The 23531-nt window shown below is 38.8% G+C and overlaps 1 protein-coding gene across 1 annotated transcript in view; it reads left to right on the top strand.

The window, feature by feature from the left end:
- LOC133614893 (uncharacterized) overlaps positions 1–22664 on the top strand; it is a 38690-nt gene extending 16026 nt beyond the window's left edge. The window contains exons 5-11 of the mRNA XM_061973257.1: positions 5334–5483; positions 10097–10198; positions 10319–10496; positions 10608–10648; positions 10719–10784; positions 13698–14426; positions 21819–22664. Coding sequence (XP_061829241.1) covers positions 5334–5483; positions 10097–10198; positions 10319–10496; positions 10608–10648; positions 10719–10784; positions 13698–14426; positions 21819–22085 — 1533 coding nt within the window. The 3' untranslated portion in view covers positions 22086–22664. The remainder of the gene's footprint in view (positions 1–5333; positions 5484–10096; positions 10199–10318; positions 10497–10607; positions 10649–10718; positions 10785–13697; positions 14427–21818) is intronic.
- Positions 22665–23531: the final 867 nt, after the last annotated feature.

Below are 23531 nucleotides of genomic sequence, written 5' to 3'. Positions count from 1 at the left end.
ATTCGGATTAATCGTGATTAATCACATTTTGGAATTGGGATTAATCATGATTAATCACATCTTGGAATTTGCTCAAGAGACACGCCTGCGCCCAGAACGCACTGGTGACCTCGTACATGTGACTCAATATTTTTTACTAGGGCTGGCAAATGATTAATCACATTTTGGAATTTGGATTAATCATGATTAATCACATTTTGAAATTTGGATTCATCGTGATAAATCACATTTTGGAATTTGGATTAATCATGATTAATCACATTTAGTAATTTGGATTAATCGTGATTAATCACATTTTGGAATTTGGATTAATCGTGATTAATCTCATTTTGGAATTTGGATTAATCACATTTTAGAATTTGGATTAATCATGATTAATCGCATTTTGGAATTTGGATTTATCGTGATAAATCAAAATTTGGAATTTGGATTAATCATGATTAATCACATTTAGGAATTTGGATTAATCGTGATTAATCACATTTTGGAATTTGGATTAATCGTGATTAATCTCATTTTGGAATTCGGATTAGTCATGATTAATCCAAATTCCAAAATGTGATTAATCACATTTTGGATTAATCACGATTGATCACATTTTGGAATTTGGATGAATCATTGCAGTGATTACAGGCATGCATACTAAAATTGGCCCAAAACCTCCATATTTGTACACAAATGAAATGTAATCACCCCGGAACGTTCTACTCGGACACATGTCATTTATTTGCACACAACAGTTGACATTTTGGGGTGAAATGTGCCAGCGAGCTCACCAGTCGGAGTCTCCTCACTCATTTCCGTAGTAACGTATGCATTGATCTGAATTGATCACTGACCGTATTGCAGTTAAGGTAAAAGAGCTTGTACACTCAACATAAATTGCAGAATTAATCTTAAGTGTGGACATGATTAATGCAATATTTTTTGTGATTAATCACATGAGTTAAGTCATTAATGTTGACAGCCCTAACATAAATATGATGCTTACGCTCACATCTAATAAATGAGACATGATATTTTACTGTTGTATTGTGTTCCCTTTGCTCTAAACCCGAAATTAATGAGTTCTACTTTTAGTTTCTATACAGAGACAAAACTGCCTCTAACTCCCAGTAGGAATGTCGTAGAGACATGAAACAAAAACCTCTATGTAGGTCTCACTTAGACCTAGATTTCATACACTGACAACCCCCCAGCAAAAATCAACAGTAAGTTTGCAATTCCCCCTTCAAAACAAAAGTTGTGTAAATACAGTCACCTTTTTTCAAACATTATCTCCTCTGAGCGCGTTTGTCGTGTCGGCTTCAAATTAGCACAGGAGAGAGATTGAACCCTTCTGATTAAAAGTTGCTGAAAGATTTTTAATTACTGCTCCGGTTTGGATTTCATGAGCCCTCAAAGTCGGTCCCGTCCATCGCTGCTTGCAGCTTTAATTTCATTTGATTCCGTATAGATGCAAAATATCTCATGAAGCATTTATTCAAGATTTCCCTTTTTAATCTTTTTAAAACGGAAATAACGCCCATATTTGGTTAGTTTTCAGGTCACGGCATGTAAATTGAGTATTGTTGGCGGTTTCTGGATGTTTTTAGAGAGTATACCGGGCGCAATAGCTAGAGGACCCTCGATCAGGCATGTCCAATTCTTAGACATGACTGGCTTCTTAAAAAATATATAAGTATATTGATCACAAACACCTTAACTCAACGGTTAACTATTTATTTACGATCCAAGCATATGTGCTCCTGTTTTTTGATTGAAACTTGTATTAGTAGATTGCACAGTACAGTACATATTCCGTACAATTGACCACTAAATGGTAACACCCCAATAAGTTTTTCAACTTGTTTAAGTCGGGGTCCACGTAATCAATTCTTACATAATGACTTTGAATGATAAACAGCACATCTCTTTCCAATTGTGCCGATAAATGCGTTAAAATGTAATATCGGAAATTATCGGTGTCGGGTTTTTATTATCGGTATTGTTTTTTTGTTGTTTTTATTTTTATTTTTATTAAATCAACATAAAAAACACAAGATCATACTTGCCAACCCTCCCGGATTTTCCAGGAGACTCCCGAAATTCAGCGCCTCTCCCGAAAACCTCCCGGGACAAATTTTCTCCCGAAAAACTCCCGAAATTCAGGCGGACCTGAGTGACGTGTTGACAACACACAATAACAGTGTCTACCGTAAAGCAGTTCGTCTGCCGTAAACAGCAATGTTGTGACACTTTTAAACAGGACAATACTGCCATCTACTGTACATGCATATGTGACCCACCCATAATGTGTCACATTTTTGTGTTGATTTATTTATTTTATTTTGTGGTTTGAATTCGTTTTTGGAGCTGTCATTACACATTTATCAGTATTCACATTGGTCAGTAGGGGGCAGTAGGGCGTTTCTTCCCAATTGAATGCTATCCCCTGCAGACCGGAAGTGTCTTGTCATTCTGATGAGCGCGACCAGTCTGTGAACAACTGAAACGTCCTGTGTGCTTTTTCCTCCTGTATAACAGGTTAGTTTTGGTGAATCAACTCACTGAATAATATCCATGTGATCTTTATAAGTTTAAGTACACATTCTGATGGTGGAGCCTAACTTTAAATAGTGTTTGTGAGTTGACCCCACCTCCGACCACGCCCCCCAACCCCCACCTCCCGAAATCGGAGGTCTCAAGGTTGGCAAGTATGCACAAGATAAACTTACAATTAGTGCACCAACCCAAAAAAAACTCCCTCCCCCATTTACACTCATTCACACAAAAGGGTTGTTTCTTTCTGTTATTAATATTGTGGTTCCTACATTATATATCAATATATATCAATACAGTCTGCAAGGGATACAGTCCGTAAGCACACATGATTGTGCGTGCTGCTGCTCCACTAATAGTACTAACCTTTAACACTTCATTTTACTCATTTTCATTCATTACTAGTTTCTATGTAACTGTTTTTATATTGTTTTACTTTCTTTTTTATTCAAGAAAATGTTTTTAATTTATTTCTTATTTTATTATTATTTTTTATAATACCTGGTTGTCCAAATTAGGCATAATAATGTGTTAATTCCACGACTGCATGTATCGGTTGATATCGGTATCGGTTGATATCGGTATTGGTAATTAAAGAGTTGGACAATAGAGATGCGCGGATAGGCAATTATTTCATCCGCAACCGCGTCAGAAAGTCGTCAACCATCCGCCATCCACCCGATGTAACGTTTGATCAGAACTGCACCCGCCCGCCATCCGCCCGTTGTTATATATCTAATATTAACTAAAAAAAAAAAAAAGGGTGAAAACTACGCGAATTGCACCTTGTGCAGACAAGATTTTTCGATCGGACACGGAGGAATTAGCGATGTAAAAGACCACGTTGGGACAAAAAAACACAAGTCTAATGCCGTTGCTAGCGATACAAGCGGAAAACTTTCAACGTTTTTCGTCGCCCAAACAGATTCTTTGGATGTGATAAATGCCGAAGTTTTATTTACGTAGGCAATAATTGAGCATGGACTTCCAATCGCACTGGCTGATCACATGGGACAGTTAATAATGTAATGCAACCTTTAAAAATCATTACGCGGTGATCGCGATCCCAAAAATAAACTTTTCTTGCATGATAATGTCCAGAAAAATTCGCTTTATATTACTATAGAGTCCTTTTAACAAATGAGTTTGATGGTTTATCACAAACCTTAAATGAAAGAAGTCCTTTGTTCTCCTGCACCATGCATGCGCAATCCTGTCGGCTGTATTTCACAGCACGACATACTGTTAAAAGTGTTTCTATTTATACTTTCAATGAACAAATTGAAGTCTTGTGAAAGGTTGACAGGATAACTGGCATTAACTGTCAAAATAATTTCAAACTACTGAAGTTAGCTTACAGAATAAACATGTCAATCAACCCATATGATTTTTGCTGTAATATCTTTGTTTTGAAAAGTCACTGTGACTGATAGAAAAGTGATGGTTTTAGCAACATTTTAACCTGTCTGAATGCTAATAATCATTTTGCGTCGGGGGGCGAAGCCCTGAACCCTCCACCAGGACTTTGTCCTGGACCTACCGGGGCCTGCGGCCCTTGGACCCTGGCTACTAGGTTTTTCTGATTTAAAAGTTGGCAGGTATGGTGAGGTTATAAAGCTTTTGCCTGTTAAAGAAAGGAGACTGATCCAATGCAGCACAGACATTCGCGTGCCACGCTGTCACGACCCAGACGCACACCAGTGCGCAATCATATGGGAGCCGCGCTGAGCGCACCTCCAAGCGCGTCTCGCTGCCGGCGACGGCCGGGTATGGGCCCACGCTCCAGCGCCATCCATTTTCAGGGCTAGTTGATTCGGCAGGTGGGTTGTTACACACTCCTTAGCGGGTTCCAACTTCCATGGCCACCGTCCTGCTCTCTATATCAACCAGGGTGAGCCCCACCCCTTTCGTGAGCGCACTGCGCGCGGAGTGACCCCTGTTACGCGCCCCCGGCAACAGAGGTGGCAAGCAGGTAAGCTGCGCGGGCGGAGCGCGCGGAGTAACCCATGTTACGAGCCCCCGGCCACGGGGGTGGCGGGCAGGTAAGCTGCTGTTTTAATGGATACAATGAAACACAATTAAGCATATAAAGTCATCTTGTTTTGTTCCACTCTACTGGTACTTTAGATGTAGTATCTTGAACATTTTTATTTAAATAACACCATCTGTCATGTATTGGTTACTCAGGTCACGGGACAATACCGGAACCATTGTAGGGGGAAGTTAAGCGCGGGGGACACAGGACATGAGAACATGTGTTATGTGTTGGACACAAGGAAGTGAAGAAAGTAAGAGCGGGAATAAAAGGCAGAAAACGACAATAACCTTTTTTGATGTATTATTAAGCTTAGAGTGCACTGACTAATAAGTGACAAGTTGGGCATACAACACCATCAATTAAATAAATGTGAAAACGTAAACCAGTAATACATTTTCAAAATAATTACTTATTTTATTTAAAAAAAACGAACGCGATCAAAACAGGAAGTGGTAGACATTACTTCCGGTCGTTAACTCAGTACGTTTTTAAATTAGTACACTTACATTATTTTTGACACTGTCTTCTGACTTTGTTTTAACTTTGGTGACATGCGTAGTAATATTATTTTAAACTTGATGTCATACATTACGAACATGTGTATTATAACCTCAAACTAAAACGTGCTTTTGGTTTGATAACACAGAGCAAAAGACGTCACTTCCTGGTTTGTGTTGATCGGTGCTTCCTTTCGAGCTAATACATTAGCCACATCATAGTTATTGAGATAGTAAGTGTTGATATAAGTTAGTGAGGGTTTTGTTTCATAATGTCAGACTTGGAGGTGCGGGTGGTGTCCATTTTGCAGCAAATGGTTGACGCTACAGTGAGTGAAATGAAGAAAGTTCTCGGTGCCTCAATGAAGAAGAGTCCACAAGAAGAGTCACGGAGCGAGGACGATGAGGTACATTTATATGTGGCAACATAACCATTTGTGTCCTTTTATTTTGTCATCTATTCCTTTGTAATAACTCCAATCTTCCTCCCGCCTGGCCTGTAGAAAGGCCGTTCATAAAAATAGAAGAGCTAGCATGTTAGCTTCCTGATATTAATCCAGGGATGTCAAACATGTGGCCCAAGGGCCGGGTCAGGCCCGCGAACAGGTTCAATCCGGCCCGCGAGATGAGTTTGCTAAGTGTAAAACTGAGCTGCATTTTTAAATGCTGTTCTAAAAGTGTCCATTGGATGTCACAATAGCAATCCTGTTAGGCAAGCAAATAGTTTATATAGGGGCGAGCAAGTATACGGCAGGGCCGACATCCGGGCAACTGAGCTACATACGGGTTCTTCGAGCCATAGCAACCTGACTGGCGTTGAAAACAAACCGTCGCCATTACTCTTTAACCTGTCGACCTGCGCTGATTAAACCCGTCATTCTGCCTCCAAAATGCCAAAAAACTGTGTTGTTTTTGGTTGTGCAAACCACAACTGGAAACAGGGAAAACAAAGGTCGTATTTTGTTCTGCCAAAGCGTGCTAAAAGCTCCACAGAGACGAGACAAATGGCTCGCAGCTTTACACCGGGAAAACGAGGACGGTTCTCACTGGAGTCCCCCAAAATCCCGGGTCGTGTGTTCGGATCACTTCGTTTCTGGTAAATATAAGGAACAAAAATCCACCTTCTTAACCGCAACTTGGCTATACCGTCCATGCTAATGTTGAACCCGTTGAATTTTTACTGAATAACGTTGGACAGCTGAAGTTGTTGTTGTTGCACAACAATAACATACGGTATAAAGGCTATTTCCAGTAATTCAGCAAATAATAAATCATAATACTGAACTGAATTTGAATGAGCTCTCTACAGATATAATAAATATACAGATACTGGTAGCCACCGTGTCATCCTTATTATCATTTATCAACATACCTTGGGTGATTTAACAATTTTTATGTGATTTATTCGTTATATAACAACCGAAGCTAACAACCGACCTGGTGCGCTTGTGAGGTAGACATAAAGATTTCCAAATTCCATGTCCGGCCATTGTGTAGGATTATCAGTCCACGCATCTGCTGGAAGGCGGTAAGGGCAGTCGTTTAATCCAACTACAGAACATTTTAACTCGTATTTTAACCTAGCCTCACTGGAAAGACTATTTACATAATCATACGCCATTTAGAACAGTTTAAAATGCCGTGAAACCTCGTTAAATGCCTTTTCTGTCAATGCTGTGTTCGCTGTGAGCTGGTTTGTTTTCAACGAATTCAATATGGCGACCGGTTGCTAGGGGATTGGCAGGCGGAAGTGACGTAGGTCCGCCCTCGCCTATACCAGGCAAGAGGTCATACTTGCCAACCTTAAGACCTCCGAATTCGGGTGGGGGTGGGGCGGGGGTGTATATATTTTCAAGTATTATATATATATAGGGCTGCAACAACTAATCGATTATAAAAATAGTTGCCGATTTAATTTAGTCATCGATTCGTTGGAACGATGCTATGCGCGGAGGCTTTTTAATTTTTTTATTTTTAATTATTATTATTTGTTTTTTTTAATAAACCTTTATTTATAAACTGCAACATTTACAAACAGCTGAGAAACAATAATCAAAAGAAGTACAAAACAGCGCCAGGGCGGCGCTGAGGCTACGTGTCATGAGGTGGAGGTAAGCTAGCCAATGATGTGTCATGTGCAGCTCACGTGACGACGTCGTCTCCTTTGCTGGAAACATTCGAAAAATGGCGCAGGAAAACAGTACGGATAGTTCAGCGGAAAAACATCTTGAGGTTATTGCTATTTTGATACCCTCTCTTAAGTTTAGAGAAAAAAACAAAGGCTATACAATGGAGGCTAACTTGGTAACTGGCTAGCTGGAAAGGCATTGAAGCTTAGGGAAGGCCTATGCACAACAAAACTGAACTGGCTGAAAATTAAACAAAAACAGAATGCTGGACGACAGCAAAGACTTACTGTGGAGCAAAGACGGCGTCCACAATGTACATCCGAACCTGACATGACAATCAACAATGTCCCCACAAAGAAGGATAAAAACAACTGAAATATTCTTGATTGCTAAAACAAAGTAGATGCGGGAAATATCGCTCAAAGAAAGACATGAAACTGCTACAGGAAAATACCCAAAAAAGAGAAAGCGCCACCAAAATAGGAGTGCAAAACAAGAACTAAAACACTACACTAAGGCTGCAGCTAACGATTATTTTTCTATCGATTAATCTATAGATTATTTTTTTCGATTAATCGGTTAATCTATAGATTATTTTTTCCGATTAATCTATAGATTATTTTTCCTTTTACTGATTTTTTTTATTTTATTTAAAATGAAGCTGAAAAAATAAATAAAGGCCAGTTTTTTCAAAAGGCATGACTTATTTACAAAAAAAAAAGTATGGCCACTCAGTCAACATTGACAACAACATGACAAAATATTCTGTAACAATGTAAACATTTAAAACTTTTAACATTTAACAAAATTAAAAGTAGCTTATTTGCTTTTTAATGTGCAAATATAAAAGTAAACATCCAGTGCAAATCTTAATATTCTGCAATAGTATAAGCATTTCAAAAGTAAAAGTATTGCTTATTTTGCTTTAAAATGTGCAAAAATAAAGATAAACATCCAATACAAAAAGTGCAAAACAAAATATTCTGTAACAGTGTAAACATTTCAACAAAAGTAAAAGTATTGCTTATTTTGCTTAATAACACAACAATGATAGTATGATTAAAGTGAAAGTTAATTGTTGGTTTGTACATAGTATATGTAACTGTTAATGTTGTAAAAGGTATTTGCACAACTAATTAACGTTAGCGTCTTTGTAAACACTGAACAGGCACGCCAAACGCGCCTCTCAGAGCGAAACGGTGTTTTAGTTTATGAATTTACAACGCAGATACAAATGACACATTCATGTTTTTGTGTAATGATGACAACGTATACTCACGCGGACGATTGACTAGTTGATGGTGATGGCAAGAACGCTGTCGGGTGTTTTCTTTTCAAATGTTCCTTCATAGCCGTTGTGCTGCTATGATAGGCCATTTCCGCTCGACACAGTGTGCATACAACAACTGTCAAGTGTTTTGCTTTTTTCGCTGTGCTTATCCCACACTTGAAGGGATGTACCAATGCTGAATTTGGCTTCTGGATTTCACTCAAAAGACCAGACCGTAGTTACTTTTTCCTTTTATTTTCCTTTAGTTTGCAACAGTTTTTCCAACGAAGAAACAGCTTCTTTTTTCTCCTTTAGTCTTTTTAGCAGTCTTTAGCAGTGTTAGTAGACTTTAGTTTCTTTAGCTGTCTTTAGTAGCCTTTAGTAGCCTTTAGCTTCTTTAGTAGCCTTTAGCTTCTTTAGTAGGTGAAAAACCTTTAAGGACAAAACACCACAAGATAAACATGCTGTAAAAAATCAATCAATTATCAATCCCATAATTTACAATTATTAATTAGGCTATCAAACTCTTAACCATTAAACAAGTGCAAGGTAATGGACACATCTTTTCCCTTTAAGTTAAAACAGATTTTAAATAAATTGTCTCAACATAAATGCAGCAAGATACATATAAAATACATTTAAACCCAGAAACACAATAGATAAATGCAGCAGAAAACCCAATATGCAAATACATAAATACCTAACCAATTAACCACCTATTTAGATACATATTTAAAATCCATATTCAATATAAATATATTATTAATTTAGCAGTGAAACACTCAATCTTAAACGCTGTCTACTGGTAGAAAAATGCCCCTTTTTCTATGCCCTCACCAGCAGCCAATGATCCAACACAGTTAAATCCAACACTTTAAGTTGAGCGACTTCACCCTCCTGATGAAGCAAACTGCTCCAACATTTATCAAACTAAGCAAAGAATATCAACACTAAATGCGCTTTTTTCCCCTCGCTCGCACCGCTCGCATCGTCTGCTTTGCGCTCCGCCACGACGGTAGTGTGACGTAAATATGCGACGCGTCGACGCACAAAAACGGCGTCGACGTATTTACGTAACCGATGACGTCGACTATGTCGACGCGTCGTTTCAGCCTTACACTACACACAGGAAAACAGCAAAAAAGTCAAAATAAGTCACGGCGTGATGTGACAGGTCGTGACAGTGCACCTACTTTGAGACAAGAGCTATAGTAATGCATGCTTGGTTTAAAGTCATATCCAACAATTGCGACAACAACATTTTTTACTGTCAACTGAGTTTAGTATTTCTGCTGGTGGTGTGCCTCCGCATTTTTCAATGCAAAAAATGTGCCTTGGCTAAAAAAAGGTTGGAAAATCACTGACTCACACTAACAGTGATCATCTTATTGTGCGCCCCGATGTAGGGGAAGCCGGGTCGCACACAGTGGGCACGCTAAATTTGAATGTGCATTAAAAACGGCTCACAAATGAGAATAGGTTTTTCATCAGTCACTTAAGAGACGTTCAAAAGACTCAATTTGTTCGCAAACGTCACATCTCTAATGTATTACCCGTAATTTGTGTGTGCAAGTATATATGATGTAAGATGGGGTAAAGGTGTGTTGTTGTCTCCCATCAGGTGGTCCTTCCTCTCAGCACATTCATGACGTCTCTGGCCCAAGAGGTGGTGGAGAAGATCTGTCAGCTTTTCTACGAATGTTCTTCTCTGGTGCCCTTTGAAGTATTTATCACTTTAATGTTTTTCTCTGGTGCACTTTGAAGTATTTATCACTTTAATGTTTCGTGTAACGCCAGCGGCCAAGTTTAGTAATAACTGATGAGCGCCTGTATTTGTCCGCAGGCGTCGCAGGGCGAAGCTGAGGTGGAGGAGCTGAGGAAGAGGCTGCGGGCGGCAGAGACCGACCTGAGTCTGTTGCTGACAGTAGGTCGCGAAGAGGAGACGGCGGAAGTGGAAGTCACCCTCGCCGAAGAAGAGGACGCTAGCTCCCTGCAGCACTTAAAGAAGAAGCGTGGCCGAGGTGACTCATCATTGTCAGCATCGTTGTAATTATGGATTATCTATCCTGGTGACGCAGAAATGGGCGCCAATGCTGACAGGGGTTTCAACTGACTTTTATTTTCATTTGTAGCTGGTGGGGTCAAGAGGTCGCCCAAGGGCAGATCATACAAGGTACTCAAGATGACCTCACGTTTCCTCCAACAATCAGGACGTAACTCATTGGACTGTGTCTGTCTCTCAGGAGAGTGTCCATCTCGCACCAATAGAGGACACGTGTGTTGTTGACCAGAGTTTAGAAGACAATCAGGTGACTTCTCCATTAAGGTCTTGTAAAGGTTCCCTATCATGCCCAGTTACTTTTCAATGCTATATTAGCAGTAAACCATCACCAGCTACTTCGCTTTTGACAGAGATGCATGCTAATGAACGTTGCTTCTTTTTATGACATCACGAAGGAAAATTTTACCTTGAAAAAAAAATTTTACCTTGAAAACATTTTTTTACCTTGAAAATCATTTGTTTACCTTGAAAATCATTTTTGACCTTGAAAAAAAAATTTACCTTGAAAATTTTTTTTTACCTTGAAAATCATTTGTTTACCTTGAAAATCATTTTTGACCTTGAAAAAAAAATTTACCTTGAAAATTTTTTTTTACCTTGAAAATCATTTGTTTACCGTATTTTCCGCACTATAAGGCGCACCGGATTATTAGCCGCACCTTCAATGAATTACATATTTCATAACTTTGTCCACCAATAAGCCGCCCCGGACTATAAGCCGCGCCTACGCTGCGCTAAAGGGAATGTCAAAAAAACAGTCAGATAGGTCAGTCAAACTTTAATAATATATTAAAAACCAGCGTTCTAACAACTCTGTTCACTCCCAAAATGTACGCAAATGTGCAATCACAAACATAGTAAAATTCAAAATAGTGCAGAGCAATAGCAACATAATGTTGCTCGAACGTTAATGTCACAACACACAAAATAAACATAGCGCTCACTTTCTGAAGTTATTCTTCATTCGTAAATCCTTCGTCTTCGGTGTCCGAAGTGAAAAGTTGGGCAAATTTACGATCCACTGGCAGATGTTGGCGTCGTCTGGCGCTGCCTCCTCGTCTTAGTGAAGGTGTGTTCGCCTTCTGTCATCCATTGTTCCCACGCAGTTAGCAGTCTAGCTTCGAATGCCCTGTTGACACCAATATCTAGCGGCTGGAGGTCTTTTGTCAATCCACCCGGAATGACGGCGAGTATTGAATTAAGCGCGTAAGCGTGTCTCTCAATGTGCTGTTATGAGCTAGCAAATATAACAACTACACTACCCAGCATGCAACGATAGTTACGAGCATGCGCGGTAGCCCTGAGAAGCGTTGTTGTATGCTGGGAGTTAGAATGTGGTTATGAGCACGCTGTGAGAAAACGTTGAGAACTCAGTTAACACGCCTCGTCTGCATTATTTATAATTAGACAGACAACACACTTAATAGGAGCCATTTTGGGGTCTTTACATAAACACACAAATGGAAATGAAACGTCACATATCCCAGCATGCACCGCGCGCTTCTTCTACGGGGAAAAAAGATGGCGGCTGTTTACCGTAGTTGCGAGACCTAAACTTTATGAAAATGAATCTTAATATTTATCCATATATAAAGCGCACCGGGTTATAAGGCGCACTGTCAGCTTTTGAGAAAGTTTGTGGTTTTTAGGTGCGCCTTATAGTGCGGAAAATACGGTACCTTGAAAATCATTTTTAACCTTGAAAAAAAAAATTTACCTTGAAAAAAATTTTTTACCTTGAAAATCATTTTTTACCTTGAAAAAAAAAATTTACCTTGAAATTTTTTTTTTACCTTGAAAATCATTTGTTTACCTTGAAAATCATTTTTAACCTTGAAAAAAAAATGTTACCTTGAAAAATTTTTTTACCTTGAAAATCATTTTTTACCTTGAAAATCATGTTTTAACTTGAATTTTTTTTTTTTTTTTTGGAATTTTTTTTAATTTTGTTTAATTTTGTTTAATTTTTTTAAATAATTTTTTTTTTTTTTTTTTTAATCGTTTTTATTTATTTTTTATTTTTTGTAAAAAAAATTAAATTAATTTTTTTAATTTTTGTAAATTTTTTTAAATTTTTGTAACATTTTTTAAAAATGTTTAAAAAAAAATTTTTTTTTTTTAATTTGTTATTATTATTATTTTTAATTTAAATTTTTTAAAAATGTTTTAAATATTTTTAATTCAAAAAAAATATTTTTAACTTTTTTTTAACTTTTTTAAACTTTTTTTTAAAAATGTTTTACCTTAACCCTAACCCTAATCTTAACCCTAACCCTAACCCTAAAAAAAAATGTTAATTGTTAAAATTGTTTTAAAAAATTTAAAAAATTAAAATTGTTTTTTAAATTGTTTTAAAAAAATTAAAAAAATGTTTTAAAAGAATTTACAAATTAAAACATTTTTAAATTTTTTTATAAATTTAAATTAAAAAAAAAAAAATTAAAAACATTTGAAAATCATTTTTTACCTTGAAAAAAAAAATTTACCTTGAAAATTTTTTTTTACCTTGAAAATCATTCGTTTACCTTGAAAATCACCGGAGTATAAGTCGTACCTGCCGAAAATGCATAATAAAAAAGGAAAAAAACATAAGTCGCACTGGACTATGAAAAAAACTGCGACTTATAGTCCGAAAAATACGGTATGTTATCAACAAAAAGATTTCATGATTTATTTTTGCGTCTTGCAAGGATGCAGCCTTGTAAACAAACTGCGAGTAGCACTCGATCGACTTGAGTCACTGTTTTTAATTTTCCAATATGTTAACCACTCATAAAGAAAATTGGAGACACCACTGAAGACTTGGCTGGTTGTGAAGGAAGATGGGGAAGTGAACACAGCTCACTGTAACTGCCATGTGTTGCTTTGTTCATGCAAACGTCGTTACGAGTATGCATGGTTTACCCCGTCTTTTAAAAAAAAAAAATATATATATATATAGATCTCAACATTGTGTATGTGTTGAAAGCCTAATTTATGATTTCTGCCTTTAGTAAAAACTTAACGCGTTTATTAGGTTTAGTCACATTTGCTTTCTTTAACCTCGACTCGCCGAGTTGGTGGTTGATGGCTGAAAAGTATTTAAACAGAGTATAATAAGGGACCTTTAAAGTGATACAGGCAAGCTGTGCAAGGCTGTGACCACCTTCTCTCCACTCAGCAGGAAGATGCAAGTACTGCTGGACACACGAGAACATCCAAACGTGCAGTCAGAGCGCGCCATCGCGTGTGCAGACGTGGCCTCACATACAGCTGCCAGTTCTGCCACAAGAGCTTCAGCATGAACGGCAACCTGCAGCGCCACCTGCGCATCCACACGGGGGCGAAGCCGTTCAGCTGCGACACCTGCGGCAAAAGCTTCAACCAGTCGAGCACGTTGAAAGGTCACCAGAGGATCCACACGGGCGAGCGGCCCTTCGTCTGCAACACCTGCGGAAAGACCTTCATCCAGTCAGAAACCTTGAAGAGTCACCAGAGGATCCACACGGGCGAGCGGCCCTTCGTCTGCAACACCTGCGGCAAGGCCTTCACCCAGAAGAGCGCCCTGAAAACGCACCAGACGTTGACCCACATCACAGACAAGAAGCAGGCCTGCGTGGCGTGCGGCGCCGCCATGTCCTGCGCCGACTTGCTGGACGTCCACCTAGACACGCACCACGCCAGCGTCCCGTGCGAGTGCGTTCTCTGCGGCCGACTCTTGGACTCCGTCACGGAGCTTCGCTCTCATCAGCAAGGCCACATGACGCACACCTGCGACCTCTGCGGGAAGACCTTCAAGTCGCCAAGTTACTTAAACAGTCACCTGAAGATGCACAGCGGTGGAAAGGTTTTCTCCTGCGACATCTGCCCACGCTCCTTCACGCAGAATAGCAGCCTCAAGTTACATCAGGTACATTCTCATTTCTTACCGTTCTTCTCAAGCATGGACCAAACATGGAATATACAGGTAAAAGCCAGTAAATTAGAATATTTTGAAAAACTTGATTTATTTCAGTAATTGCATTCAAAAGGTGTAACTTGTACATTATATTTATTCATTGCACACAGACTGATGCATTCAAATGTTTATTTCATTTAATTTTGATGATTTGAAGTGGCAACAAATGAAAATCCAAAATTCCGTGTGTCACAAAAGTAGAATATTACTTAAGGCTAATACAAAAAAGGGATTTTTAGAAATGTTGGCCAACTGAAAAGTATGAAAATGAAAAATATGAGCAGGTACAATACTCAATACTTGGTTGGAGCTCCTTTTGCCTCAATTACTGCGTTAATGCGGCGTGGCATGGAGTCGATGAGTTTCTGGCACTGCTCAGGTGTTATGAGAGCCCAGGTTGCTCTGATAGTGGCCTTCAACTCTTCTGCGTTTTTGGGTCTGGCATTCTGCATCTTCCTTTTCACAATACCCCACAGATTTTCTATGGGGCTAAGGTCAGGGGAGTTGGCGGGCCAATTTAGAACAGAAATACCATGGTCTGTAAACCAGCCACGGGTAGATTTTGCGCTGTGTGCAGGCGCCAAGTCCTGTTGGAACTTGAAATCTCCATCTCCATAGAGCAGGTCAGCAGCAGGAAGCATGAAGTGCTCTAAAACTTGCTGGTAGACGGTTGCGTTGACCCTGGATCTCAGGAAACAGAGTGGACCGACACCAGCAGATGACATGGCACCCGATGGTTTGGGTTGGTTTGGTTTGCATTTCCTTTGGAAATCGAGGTCCCAGAGTCTGGAGGAAGACAGGAGAGGCACAGGATCCACGTTGCCTGAAGTCTAGTGTAAAGTTTCCACCATCAGTGATGGTTTGGGGTGCCATGTCATCTGCTGGTGTCGGTCCACTCTGTTTCCTGAGATCCAGGGTCAACGCAGCCGTCTACCAGCAAGTTTTAGAGCACTTCATGCTTCCTGCTGCTGACCTGCTCTATGGAGATGGAGATTTCAAGTTCCAACAGGACTTGGCGCCTGCACACAGCGCAAAATCTACCCGTGCCTGGTTTACGGACCATGGTATTTCTGTTCTAAATTGGCCCGCCAACTCTCCTGACCTTAGCCCCATAGAAAATCTGTGGGGTATTGTGAAAAGGAGGATGCAGAATGCCAGACCCAAAAACGCAGAAGAGTTGAAGGCCACTATCAGAGCAACCTGGGCTCTCATAACACCTGAGCAGTGCCAGAAACTCATCGACTCCATGCCACGCCGCATTAACGCAGTAATTGAGGCAAAAGGAGCTCCAACCAAGTATTGAGTATTGTACATGCTCATATTTTTCATTTTCATACTTTTCAGTTGGCCAACATTTCTAAAAATCCCTTTTTTGTATTAGCCTTAAGTAATATTCTAATTTTGTGACACACGGAATTTTGGATTTTCATTTGTTGCCACTTCAAATCATCAAAATTAAATGAAATAAACATTTGAATGCATCAGTCTGTGTGCAATGAATAAATATAATGTACAAGTTACACCTTTTGAATGCAATTACTGAAATAAATCAAGTTTTTCAAAATATTCTAATTTACTGGCTTTTACCTGTATGTGGTCAGTTTGGATCTGTAGTGTTCCTTAATCATTGTTGGGCTGCGAGCGCCTCCTACAGGGCCTCCAAAAAATACCTGTTTCTCAGCTGTGGTCCGTATGCGCCACGGCAGTACTCAGTTGTAATACACTTTGCCACCACTTGTGGCAGTAATGACAATATCAAAACAAACAGAAAAAGTGTGGAGCTAAAATCTTGTCAGGTACAAAACTTTACCTTACTAGCCTATATAAATCAACCATTTATAAAAATCATGATTATTGTTTTGGCCATAATCGTGCAGCCCAAGGACAAATAAATATATACCGTATTTTCCGCACCATAAGGCGCCCTGGGTTATAAGCCGCGCCTTCAATGAACGGCATATTTCAAAACTTTGTCCACCTATAAGCCGCCCCGTGTTGTAAGCCGCATCTAACTGCGCTAAAGGAATGTCAAAAAAACAGTCAAATAGGTCAGTCAAACTTTAATAATATATTAAAACCAGCGTGATGTGGGCGCGCATGGAGTCGTATATCAACATGGACGAAGCTGCGTGAAAAAAGCCACCCGGCCTCTTCGCGTAAACTTAAACTTACCTTAACCACTCGCTCATCTTTTCTTCATCCATCCCTTCGAGTTAGCTTTTATGATGACGCCGGCTGGAAAGGTCTCTTTTGGCAAGGTCTTCCTTTTGAATATCACCATGGGTGGAAGTTTCTGGCCATTAGCATGGCAAGCTAGAACCACAGTGAAGGATGACTTCTCATTCCCTGTGGTGCGAATATTCACCGTACGTGCTCCCGTTGTATCCACAGTGCGGTTCACAGGAATATCAGTTGCTGTGAAATAGTAATCCGTGTGCAGATGGAGAGATTGCGTCTTTTCATGAACCGGATCCCTGTCGTTTAGTAGGAGCCATTTTGTGGTCTTTACAGATGTAAACACACAAAGGAAATGAAACGTACGTAATATCCGCGCGCTTTTTCTTCTTCTACGCGGGCGGGTAGTTGCTTACAGTAGAAGAAGAAGCGCTTCCTGTTCTATGGGGGCGGGTGCTTACCTTGGCGGTTGCTTGCGTAGAAGAAGCGCTTCCTGTTCTACCGGGAAAAAAGATGGCGGCTATTTACCGTAGTTACGAGACCGAAACTTTATGAAAATGAATCTTAATATTTATCCATATATAAAGCGCACCGGGTTATAAGGCGCACTGTCAGCTTTTGAGAAAATTTGTGGTTTTTAGGTGCGCCTTATAGTGCGGAAAATACGGTATGTGTATTAGAGATGCGCGGTTTGCGGACACAACCGCGTAGTCCGCAGATTATCCGCGTGTCGGGCGGTTGAAATGAAAAAAAAATTAGATTTTATCCGCGGGTCGGGTCGGGCGGTTGAAATAAAAAAAAATTAGATTTTAAATAGATTCAGGCGGGTGGCAGTTAAACCAATTGGGAAATATATATACATAGTTAAATGTTGTTACCCACATACGAAAAACGAGCAGGCACCTGCAGCATATGCCACAACAGAAGAAGAAAAAAAAAAGAGATGGCAACGCCGGCAGCAAACGTGGTACGCGACAAACTAAAAAAGGGAATACTAAAGACCAGGGGGAAAAAAGACCAGAAAAGTTCAGCGTGGACTCGTTTTTATGAGGTTGTAAATCAGGATGATAGTAATGCTGGCTACGTGATTTGCAAGAGCTGCGACGCTGTTTATGTCTACGACAGTCACAAAACCGGGACATCTAACATGGTGCATCACATTTGTGCAAAACCCCGAAGCTCCACAAACACCCTGAGCATGAGCAGTTTCGTCCGCCGTGATCCCAGAAGAGTGCCACAGGATGTTAAAACAAGATAGAACGCAGCTGCCTGCAGCAGTTTGAGTGGCGCGAGCGCGCTTGGAGGTGCGCTCAGCGCGCGGCTCCCAGATGATTGCGCACTGGTGTGCGTCTGGGCCGTGACAGCGTGGCACGCATTGAATGTCTCTGCTGCATTGGATCAGTCTCCTTTCTTTAACAGGCAAAAGCTTTAAAACCTCATAATGCCTTGCATCGTCTATATTAGATATATAACAACGGGCGGGTGCGGTTTTGATTAAATGTTAGTTCGGGTGGATGCGGATGGTTGACGACTTTTGTGATGCGGTTGCGGATGAAATAATTGCCTATCCGCGCATCTCTAATGTGTATGTATATTTATATATATGTACGTATTTGGGATGTCACAATATGAACATTTCTTATCACGGTTTTCATTATCACGGTATTTTTAAATGTGCTCAAAATTTTCACAAAGTTCTTTACACTGCAATGAAGCGAGGGAACATGAAGTTAAAACCAAGCACTCGGCTCTGTTTACTCCGAGGGAAAATCTCCGTAGCAAAGTCCATGTAGTTGTGTTTGCCATGATTTTCAAGCTAAACGATGCTAGTGCGCATGCGCCAGCGCTGCTGTGACCCTGTTTCCAGGAAGTAAGCAGTGTTGCCTAAAATGCAATAATAAAAGACGGTTTTGTCTGTAATAAAACATTTAAACCGTATTACTGCTGAGAGTTTTACCGGGGTTTATTATTATACCATTTACCATTACATCCATAGTATGTATGTATGTCTACGTATATATGTGTGTATGTCTATATACAGTATGTGTGTGTGTATATGTATACATATGTGTGTTTGTGTGTATATATGTAAATATATATACTGTATGCATATGTGTATATGTATACATTTATATGTATATATACATACATGTACAGTAAGAACACTTATTTGATATACTGCTGATTTTGCAAGTTTTCCCACTTACAAAGCATGTAGAAGTCTGTAATCTTTATCATAGGTACTCTTCAACTCTGAGTGACATAATCTAAGACAAAACTCCAGAAAATCACAATGTGTGATTTTTGAGTCATTAATCAGCCTTTTATTGAATGACATAAATATTTGATACATCAGGGAAATATAACTTAATATGTGGTACTGAACTACAGACTTTGTTTGCCATTACAGAGATTAGACGTTTCGTGTTGTTCTTGACCAGCTTTGCAAACACTGCAGCAGGGATTTAGGCCCACTCCTCCATACAGATCTTGTCTAGATCTGTCAGGTTTTGGGGCTGTCATGGGGCAATACAGATTACGGCCCTTCAGCTCTTTTCAAAGACTTTCAATTGAGTTCATGTCTGGAGACTGACGAGGCCACTCCAGAACCTCGAGATGCTTCTTACTGAGCCACTCCTTAGATGCTCTGGCTTTTTGTTTGGGGTTGTTGTCCTGCTGGAAGACCCAGCCACCAGCCATCTTCAATGCTCTTACGATACGTAGCCCAATCCATCCTCCCCTCAATACAATGTCATCCTGTCCTCTTTGCAATCAAAAGCATCCCCAAAGAATTATGTTGCCACCTCTGTGTTTCACAGTCAGGATGGTGTTATATATATGTGTGTGTGTGTGTGTGTGCGCGTGTCTGTGTATCCATGGTGCTTGCCCGGAAATGGGTGGAGTGCCATGTACGGGTTGGGGCGGAGATCTTGCACCAAGTGGAGAAGTTAAAGTACCTCGGAGTCTTGTTCACGAGTGTGTGAAGAGTGGATCGGGAGATTGACAGGCGGATTGGTACGGCGTCCGCAGTAAAGCAGTGTCCGTTGTCGTGAAGAAGGAGCTGAGCCGGAAGGCAAAGCTCTCGGTTTACCTGTCGATCTACATTCCTACCCTCACTTATGGTCATGAGCTTTGGGTTATGACCGAAAGGACAAGATACCGGGTAAAAAAGATACCCGGTATGTATATTTATATATATGTACGTATTTGGGATGTCACAATATGAACATTTCATATTGTCCGTTACAGATGGGGTGAGAAGCTCTGTCTTCCGGGAGGAGCTCAGAGTAAAGCCAATTTTTTCAAAACTTTATTTATTTATTTTTTTTTTTAAATGTTTTAAACATTTTAATTTTTTTTTAAATATTTTTATTTATTTTTTTAAAAATTTAACTTTTTTTAAACTTTTTTTTAACGTTTTTTTTTAAAATTTACCCTAACCCTAAAAAAAAGTTAATTGTTAAAATTGTTTAAAAAAAAAATCAAAATGTATTAAAATTGTTTAAAATTGTTTTTAAAAAATTAAAAAAAAATTTTTTTTTTAATTAAATTTTTTTTTTTTTTTTTTAATATTTAAAAAAAATTAAAAAAAATTTTTACATTTAAAAAAAAAAAAGTAAAAACAATTTTTAAATTAACATTTTTTTTTTTTAAATTAAAAAAAAAAATCTAAAATTTTTTTTGAATTAAAAAAAAAAAAAAAAAAATTGTTTTTAATTTAAATTTTTTTTTTTAAATAAAACATTTTAAAAAGATTTTTTAAAAATTCAAAAAAAAAATGTTTTACCTTGAATTTTTTTTTTACCTTGAAAATCATTTGTTTACCTTGAAAATCATTTTTAACCTTGAAATTTTTTTTTACCTTGAACATTTTTTTTACCTTGAAAATCATTTTTTTACCTTGAAAATCATGTTTTAACTTAAAACACTTTCTTTTTTTCTTTTTTTTTCTTTTTTTTTAACTTTTGGAATTTTTTTTAAAATTTTTGTAAAAATGTTTTTTTTTTTTTTTAATTTCCCAATTTTTTTTAATTTTTTCAAATTGTATTTTATTATTTTAAATTTTTAAATTTTTTTTAAATTTTTTAATTTTTTAAAAATATTTGTAACTTTTTTAAAATATTTTTAACTTTTTTTAAACTTTTTTTAAACTTTTTTTAAACTTTTTTAAAACTTTTTTTAAACGTTTTTTAAATTTTTTTACCCTAACCCTAACCCTAACCCTAAAAAAAAATGTTAATTTTTAAAATTGTTTAAAAAAATCAAAAAAATGTAAAATTGTTTAAAATTGTTTTAAAATTTTTTTTAAAATTTAAATTTTTAAAAAAATAAAAAATAAAAAAAATTAAAAACATTTTTAAAAAATTCAAAAAATTTCAAAATCATTTTTTACCTTGAAAATCATTTTTACCCTTGAAAAAAAATTTTTACCTTGAAAAATGTTTTTTACCTTGAAAATGATTTTTTACCTTGAAAAAAAATTTTTACCTTGAAAAAAAAAATTTGCCTTGAAATTTTTTTTTTACCTTGAAAATCATTTGTTTACCTTGAAAATCATTTTTAACCTTGAAAAAAAAAAATTACCTTGAAATTTTTTTTTTACCTTGAAAATTTTTTTTTACCTTGAAAATCATTTTTTACCTTGAAAATCATGTTTTAACTTAAAACACTTTTTTTTTAACTTTTTGATTTTTTTTTTTTAATTTTTGTAAATTGGTGGTTCGGGCATCTGGTCAGGATGCCACCCGAACGCCTTCCTAGGGAGGTGTTTAGGGCACGTCTGACCGGTAGGAGTGGGAACGCCTCGGGATCCCCCAGGAAGAGCTGGACGAAGTGGCTGGGGAGAGGAAAGTCTGGGCTTCCCTGCTTAAGTTGCTGCCTCCGCGACCCGACCTCGGAGAAGCAGAAGAAGATGGATGGATGGATGGAACTTAAAACACACACGCGCGAATCTGAATACACGTTTAGAGATTGATATCCAGACACACACATTAGTACACAGACACGTGAATTGGATTACACACGCGCAAATTGAAATACCGGTTGGCAAATAATTTTGCTACGATAATACTACCATATTGAGGGATATGTCTGCTGGGAAACATTGTGGTCGTCCTAGATAATAAGGAAGTTACTAAACCCACTGAGTTTTGCTCCATGTCCCTGCAGTTGTTGCACACGGGAGAGAAACCCTTCGGCTGCGACACGTGCGACAAGCGCTTCAGCAATCTGGGCAACCGGAACCGCCACCTGCGCATCCACACGGGTGAGAAACCGTACAGCTGCAACACGTGCGGCCGCCGCTTCAACCAGAGCAACAGCCTGAAGGCACACCAACAGATCCACAAGGGCCAGAAGCCATTCATTTGTGACAAGTGTGGCAAGGTCTTCGCCTACATGAGGAACCTGAGGGACCACAAGTGCCTCTACGTGTGACCCCGCCTACGCTCTCTGCAAAGGTTATCAAACAACTTTTACAGAAATTACTTCATCGTCACCTTTTTTTTAATGATTGCTACACCAAAAGACCTTCTGGTGCTGTTTGGAATGTCCAAAAATGAGGATAGCTGGGCCAAAAGCTATGATGGTTTTAATAGAATGTGTGACTAACTAGTACTACTACTATAGTTTTGCTTGTGTGCAATTCAAGAAGTGTCAGTGTTTCACAAAGCATTTGCTTGTGCAACATTAAAGCAACAAGACCTTCAGTTTTTATTTCCTAATGAGCTCAAGGTAGCTTGTGTTTGATGAATGTTAGTGGTCTGAGCATGGAGCCCTGTGGAACCCCAAAACTGACTTGGCATTGCCTCTGGTTAATGCATTGTTGTTAAGTAGTAAACAAGGTGAAGGTGTGAAGTCTTCTACTTCATTTAAAACACCTTTTTCATTGTTCCTGTAACGTGTGTTGCAGTGAAGCGCTAGCTACCGTGACAGCACAACAAGAATAAGTCACTTTAGTGCTGAACATATTGATAATTCCACATCTAGTATTTTCTTCCCTAATTGGTTTATCCACAGCTCTCTCATCCTGCGAAGTACATCCTCACCACTGAATGGAAATATGGACTCTCATTGTTCTTGTCATAGTCTAGCAGCTAGTCTGGGTGTAAGCTAACCGCTAGAATCTAACTGTTGGCTTCCACCCAGGGACGACTGTGTCTGTATGAGCTGTTAGAATAATTGTAAGTTATCACAAAAAACTTTGTGTTGAAATGAGTTCCAGGCAAAAAGACAAAAGCTTTCTTTGATACAAGAAGCAAAATGAAGGTGTTCCTGTTTTCTCTCATTTATGGTAATCAACAGAAGGATGTTGTTCTGGCCCAAGGACTTCAAAGCAGAGAGATGACAGGATCTGCCCAATTTCCAGACGAACTCTTTTTGAAGTATTTTACGAACTCTTTTTGAACTATTTTACGACCTCTTCTTTTGAACTGTTCGGTAACCAAATGCACCGCTGTTTACGACCCACTTCCCTCTGGCAGCTGTGGTCAGCTGGGGGGAGAAAGTCAAATAAAAAAGGAGGAGTGCAATCTTTTGGCAGAGCGTGCTTGAGATTGTAGAAGGATGCAATGTCCGGGCGACTCTCCTCAATATATTGAGTCCAAATTGAATTCTGTCTCTGTTTAATTCTTTGCCTCTTGTCTTGTTTAATAGATGTCATCAGTGGTTGAACCTGACATGAGCTTCAGCTTTTTTTAATTTACTTATTGTCCATCCATCCATCCATTTTCTACCACTTATTCCCTTCGGGGTAGCGGGGGGCGCTGGAGCCTATCTCAGCTACAATCGGGCGGAAGGCGGGTCTTAACCAGTAAAGTGCGAGGGAAGGATGAGGCCGTGGGTTCGCTCCATCAGATCCAGACCAGTTCAGGTAAGACATTT

Source organism: Nerophis lumbriciformis, linkage group LG17 (assembly GCF_033978685.3).
Source record: "Nerophis lumbriciformis linkage group LG17, RoL_Nlum_v2.1, whole genome shotgun sequence".
In the NCBI taxonomy this organism is placed as follows: domain Eukaryota; kingdom Metazoa; phylum Chordata; class Actinopteri; order Syngnathiformes; family Syngnathidae; genus Nerophis; species Nerophis lumbriciformis.
The sequence above is the reverse complement of the archived record's forward strand: the minus strand, read 5'-3'. Positions and strand labels throughout refer to the sequence as shown.